The sequence below is a fragment of the Microtus ochrogaster genome, unplaced genomic scaffold (genome assembly GCF_000317375.1).
Source record: "Microtus ochrogaster isolate Prairie Vole_2 unplaced genomic scaffold, MicOch1.0 UNK26, whole genome shotgun sequence".
In the NCBI taxonomy this organism is placed as follows: Eukaryota; Metazoa; Chordata; class Mammalia; order Rodentia; family Cricetidae; genus Microtus; species Microtus ochrogaster.
In genome coordinates this window covers 3,887,481-3,894,089 of record NW_004949124.1, presented here as the reverse complement: position 1 = coordinate 3,894,089, position 6,609 = coordinate 3,887,481, and the positions used below count along the sequence as shown (strand labels likewise).

Here is a 6,609-nt window from a genome sequence, read left to right as displayed (position 1 = left end):
TCCTGCCCAGATCACGGAAGAAGCAAGATGTGATCTACCCTGCTGAAAAAGGTACCAAGCCATGTGGCTAACATAGATCAGGATAATGGGTTAATATATGTTGTAAGAGCTAATACAAAGCCTGAGCTAATGGGCCAATCAGTTTATCACTAATATAGACTCTCTATGTGATTTTTCTTTGGGGGTTTACTGGCTGTGAGAACTGGGCAGGACAGAAACCCAGACAAGCATGGTCCTCATGCTACACTCTCCTGACATGCTCTGGTAGAAGGTGGCTTAGAAGTCCCATAGCCTGTGGGTCACTGAACCACATCAACATATTGTCATTGCTTCCTGGTCCTAGTGGCAATTGAAGCCTCTCATGTAGGGACATATGGCAAGTCATCAAGGCTCTCAGGGCACAAGGATATCCTGTAGAGGGGTAAGAAAGTGCCATTCATGACTGAGGGCAGGAACAGAAGCTGCTGTCCCCTGGCTTTGCTACCTGCAGCGTAGCATGGTGTGTGTGTGCGCGCGTGTGTGATTGGGGGAGGCAGCCTTACTCTCTGGAAGGCCCCTAGCATGCACTTTCATGGGCACAGCAGGAGTTCCTACCTGGCTCTTCCAGAAAGTTGTCTGGGGTGCTGACCCTCTATGATACAGCATGTCGTCTGGTTTCAGGCTGGTCACTTCTAGCTCTCATCACTGCCATGGGACGTTCAGTGACTAATGAACTTCTACAGTTGGGCTGTTTGATGAGCGAGGCCTGAGTTGGTAATCTGCCTTCCCCAGGATTATCAGGTTTGCCTTTACATCTGGGCTTCTGAAGCTATGATCTTTAAACATTCTCTTGTGTTATACCCACAAGTACCCCAGTGTACAAAAGCAAGAGGTCCACCTGCTCATGAATAAGCACTAGAGAAACCAGAATTGTTAAACACCCAGGCCTTTTTCTTCAATGTAAGAAATCCATTAAAAAATGCTGGTTGGAGTCAGTGTTGTTTGCTGACCTGGTGTGATCTTGGGCTAGTGTATGGAGCCAGCCTTCTCCCAAATCCCCCCAAATCCTGAGCACCGTTTCTCAGTCAATAGGATCCATTCTGATGCTTATCGCGAACCCTTTCTCTCCAGGCCCAGACTCCTGAGCAATGTTTCTCAGTCAACAGAACCCATTCTAGTAGAGAAGTTCACAAGGGGCTTTGCTAAAGAACGTACTTTGCAAAGGAGTTTTGATGTAGCCACACCTAAAGCTTTGTTGTGATAATTGTCATGAGGGAAAGTTTGTTCAAAGTTTTACCGTAAAAAAATAATTCACTTGGCATCAGACTTCACAAGTTTGACCAAGTGTTGGTTGACTAACCAGCTGGTTGAGCTGAACCAGATTTCTTTCTTACACCATCCGGATCATTTTCTTGCCAGCCGTGATGCTTACAGAGACCACCACACCCCAGTTTCATTCAGAATGTGTCTATACAATCCCAGTCGTCAGAGCTCTGCCTTGTTTCATAAGATCCCCAGGTATCTTCCTCTAAACCAGTGTTTCTCAACCTTCCTAAGGCTGCTACCCTTTCATATCTCATGATGTGGCGAATCCCAACCATAAAAGTATTTCATTGCTATCTCGTAAGCGTAATTCTGTTACTGTTAGAAATCATAGTGTATGCAGGATATCTGATATATGACCTCTAAAGGGGTTGCAACCCCCAGGTTGAGAAACATTGCTTTAGGTCCTAGAACCATGGTGCCTAAAGTGACTCATATATGGGTAAACTTTCAGAGGCCACCGACATTGTTTGCTTCTGCTAGCTCGGAGGTGTTTTGCTTGCTCAGCCCTGCCTTTGTGTTTCCCCAGCTGCCTGCCCAACCACTTAGGGTGGTACCCAAATGGAAGATAACACATTCTAGGCTCATCCCAGAACTACACCTGTGGCTCAGGTACTGCCCTGATGTCAACACAGCCCCATGAGCAAACACGAGTCAGTAGCCCTGCAAAACAGGGGTGAGCATGGTGCCTCCGGGTCATTTCATCAACGGTGCTTCAGGGGCGTCCCTGAAGCCCTGCCACTCTCGTTCTAAAACACGTGACAGGTCAGGTGAGATTCACGTAGTTAGACTCACAAGCCTGATTCTGGGGAGGGAGAAGTAGGAGGGAGGCGGAGGCTCCAGGACCCAGTATAACACGCGCTTGAGCCCATGATCTATTTTAACAAAAAAGGATTTGAGGTCTGTAATTTTCTCAAACTGAAAAACCTCAGCTTGGAGGCAGATCTGGGAAGTTGAGCCTGCTTAGCTGTACCCGTGGGTGAGAATTCTTGTCTTTTGACAACCCACTGAGCAGGCATTGAATCACCCAATCACTGCAAATTCTTTTCTAAATAGAAAGTACTCCACAGCTCCTGATGGAAAAATTCCAGGGTTTGCAGCAAGTATCTGGCTCATTGGAAGAAGTAGGGTTTTTGGCAGGAGTGGTGCTCCTTGGCTTTATTTCCAGCACCAACAGAACTTCTCTGCAGATAACCTAGGAATAAACTTGGCAAGAATCTTGGGGGTGGGGAGGTCTGTGAGAATGCCTCATACCCTCCCTATCTCTGGGCTCGGGCCCCTACCCGCCGCAAAGAACAGGCCTCTTGTTTGGGAGGCTCAGTTGTGTTTGCTCAGACCCAGAGTGTGTGGGTGTTTAGCTCAGCCAAAGAATTTGATACACACTGAGGCCAAGGGTGGCATGGCCACAAGTGGGCATGAACAGGAGAAGCAAGGTGTGGGTGGGAGGGGATGGATGTTCTAATCTGCCTCATTTTCCAGTGTCAGGAGCAATTTGCTTCTAAACAAAGCTTTTAGTGGAGACTTCAATGCTGTGTTGTTGAAACAAACCATGTGTAATTGGTTTCCCTGCTAACATATGGGACACAATAGCCTGACAAAAGCGTCTTAATGGAGGAGAGTTGATCCTGGCGTCATAGGTTGAGGGGTGCAGTCTTTCATGGGGTGGTAGGAACTGGAGGTCGCTGGTCACATTGCATCGATAGTCAGGAAGCAGGAAGAAATGAATGCTGGTCATTAGTCTTCTTCCTCTTTTCTGAGGTTCAGGATCTGAACCCCCCAACCCCCATGGAAAGGTGCCAACCATAGTAGGGCGGAGCTTCCTACCTCATCGAACTCAACCTAGAAAATCCCTCACAGACGTGATCAAAGGCTTGTCTTTTCAGTGGTTCTGGATTCTGTCAAGTTGACAACATTAACCATCATGCCATTTAACCTTAAGACAAAAAAATTTCGCTTGTCCCACTGTTTGTATGACTTCTTATGCTGTACGCAGGTACAGTGACAGATTAACCAAAGGCAATGGAATTTAATGAAGAATGCAGAGTCCAAGGCCACCCACATTGTACCTGTTTGTGCTTTGTTCTTCTAATTTGTCTGAACTCCAGCAAGAGCCTTGGTTGGGGGACAGTGCCCTCCTGAGGACGCTTCCCCACAACTTTGGTTTTCTTATCCAGGGGATACCATTCCACTCATGGTTGTGGTTTAAATGGTGTCATCACCACTGGTTATCACGTGGCCCTCTAAGAACGAATATATTTTCCCTCTAATTAAGGCCAGCTCTTGAAAAGATAAAGGGTATTATTGTAGGCGCTAAGGTTTTCATTAACATCGAAACCTCAGGCAAAGCAGGATCATTGCTGTGAAGTAAATCCAATTGTTGCTAAAGACTTTGCAGCCCACTAGGCAGAGCATCTTCAAGGTCTTTCCAAGACACCGCGGTTCGAGTCGGTTTGCCCACCATCCATGGAGCGGTGCAAACACCTCATGACTGTTTCACGTGTCCTAGTGTCACTGGCATCGGTGTGTCACGTGCCAAGGCCACTTCTTTCTGCTAGTGTTGTGACTCTGGCTGGGCTCTGTCCTGGTTGCGACTGATGCGAGCTTCTGGCTGCAGCCCATGACCCAGCACACAGAGCTCCAAAGGAGATGCCCACTTGGTGCCGCTGCCCTGCAATTCTGGGGCACAGGAATTATTCCAAGGTGGGGGCTCTTGCTTGGGGCTCTCCTCACTGCTGCTGCTGCCGCCGCCACCACTGCCAGGAGAAAGTACAGTGACAGATCAGACACTCCTCTGCTGTCCCTTCTCGCTCCTTCCCTGTTCCCCTCTGCCCTCCCCTCCCCTCCCCTCCCCCTGCCTTTCCATTTCACACTTGTCAGGCTAGATTATCCTTTCTGTGTTCCTGGTCTAGCTAGATGTGGTGGGAACAGCTCCCAGCACTTCCCAGCAGGTTCATTCATGCCCTTTCCTCTATGCCTAGATTCCTGCAGCTCTCTGAACAGGCCTGGGGGAATTGGGCCCTTATTTAGTTTAATTTTGTTTTTCTAATGCATTTCTTGTTTAATAAAGAGCTAGGCTTAGTTGCTTGAATTAAAAACAACAATAAAAGCAAGGGGAAGAAAAATCATCTCGTCTTTGTACAGTTGTCATTCTTTTCCTGAATAGAATCAAAGAGGAACCACTTGGCCCAGTCTTGCCCAGTGTTTGGTTAGATTAGAGCTTCCCAGTGCTGAGTACCATACCTAAGGGCCATGAAAGGAGGAGGGACCTTCGCAGACCGCCAACTCTAACCGGCTATGCATTGAGAGAATGGGACGTGGCTGTGACAAAGGGTGGAACAAGCCTAGGTAGACAGGACTAACTCTGAAAGCCACCCAGGGCTGGCTGCTGGCAGGTTGGCCGCAGGGTTGCTTAGGGAAGGCTGGTGTCTGGCTGCCTGAGCTGAAATCTTGGCTCTTGCTCTCGCCATCTGTGTGCCTTGCTGCATGTCAACCAATCCCACTGAGTCTGATTTTTTTCCTTTGTAAACTGGAAATCAGAATAACAACTAGATAGCCAGGACTCACAGGTATCAGTACTGGGTGAAATGGAAAACTGTGCGCACAATTCCCATGTGCACAGTTCAAAGGATAACAGGAATCTGTCTCTGTGGTGCTATGCTATAGGAAGTTGTACCCAGAAGGGACTCTAGGGATCAACTATTGTACAGTAGTTGGGTACCTGGGGCTCAGAGAACTGGGCCTTGGTTAGAGCTCTTGGTCACTTCAAAAGCAGGACAAGAGCCCTGCCTCCCACCTGCATAGCCCATATGGCCCTTCATTCTGCCCATGACAACACGCTCTTGCCCTTTATAATGAAGTATGCTTGTTCTGCACGTGGGATGTCAAACCAGTGAACAAGCGTGTGTTTGGCTATGAGCAAGGCCAAGGTGGGAAGAGAAGATGACACACAGAGCAGCACACATGCGTATGTTTGTGGATCAAGGAGCCCACTGTGCCTTAGAGCCAGTGACGGCCTTAGGCTGCTATAGGGCTCTACCTTAGGTATTCAGGGTCCACAGCTCACAGCTGCCTCCTCTCTTCATTTCCCCTGAGACCCCGAGGGACTAGGAAGCACACACAGGTTGTGTTTTATCCATGCCCTAGTCTTTGTTCCTGGCTGGCAGGAGGGAAAGGAGACGTGCTGCTCTGTGAAGTTTGATCCGGTGGCATGAAAATTGGATCTAAATTCTTTCTCAGCCCCACCCGAGTTCCATTATTTGCGAAAAGCCGAGTCCAGGTGCCTGCTAATTTTACAGGCTGTCGCTCTGCGGTTGAGGTTCTCTCCCTTCCTAGAACTGTTAGGGAGACAAACTGGCCACCTGCTGCCCTGCTGGCCTCTGGGCAGCCTGAGCCAAGCACCTCATGGGACTTGCACAATGCTCCTCTCTTACCAATCGGGACCAGGCAGTGATGAGAAGAACTGCATGTAGGGGAGAAAGTCTAGACCAGTGGTTCTCAAACTGTGGGCCACGACCCCTTTGGGCAAGCCACTATCTCCAAAAATATTTACATATGGTTCATAACAGTAGCAAAGATACAGTTATGAAGTAGCAGTGAAAATAATTTTATGATTGAGGGTCACCACAGCATGAACCGTATTAAAGGGTCCCAGCATCAGGGAGGTTGAGAAGCACTGGGGTAGAGGCTTCTGGGGTGTTTAAAGGACTCCAATATCTGGTGCTAGAGATGGATTTTCATCTGGGGATTCTGCATACACACAAAGAATCAAAGGTCAGTGGCCAAGTTTCCTGGGGATGCTGCCAAGGCCTGTTCCTGATCCCCAGGACAGGAGGATACAGACATCATCCTTTTCCCACAAAACAGCTTATGCCTAGCATGGAGCAATGGAAATGAAGTCAGAGACAACTCCACGGCACTCCAGTCTGCCTGCTATAAGACACATGGGTGTGACTTAGTGTATCCCCGCATGCCCCAGCTTTGGAAGCACTGTCTGGTTCTCCGGCGCTTGTTGTGTGGTCTTGGTGAAGCCATGCTTAACCCCCTGGTATGGTTTTTTGATATGTAGAATGGCAGAAAGTTATACTTGTGCCCTGTATGTACAGAGGCAAAGACTCAGAGCTCTTACTGCAGATGGCCTTCAGCTTCCACATGCTAAAGGCACACCTTGGTGGCTGGTGGGAAACAGGCATTTCCCCTTTGCGTTTTCAGACTTTGGAATGACGTCAGGGTGTAGCCACACCCAAAGGGAGGGGAATGGGGGTGGGTAGTAAGTGACTTCAACTTGACCTTGAGCAGACTCTGCTTTCA

The 6,609-nt window shown here is 48.5% G+C and overlaps 1 protein-coding gene across 1 annotated transcript in view; it reads right to left on the bottom strand.

Moving 5' to 3' along the window:
• Nucleotides 1–3,833: 3,833 nt before the first annotated feature.
• The window catches only part of Pcare (photoreceptor cilium actin regulator), an 8,282-nt gene continuing 5,506 nt past the window's right edge, over nucleotides 3,834–6,609 (bottom strand). Inside the window, exon 2 of the mRNA XM_005367974.3 lies at nucleotides 3,834–4,055. Coding sequence (XP_005368031.2) covers nucleotides 3,854–4,055 — 202 coding nt within the window. The 3' untranslated portion in view covers nucleotides 3,834–3,853. The remainder of the gene's footprint in view (nucleotides 4,056–6,609) is intronic.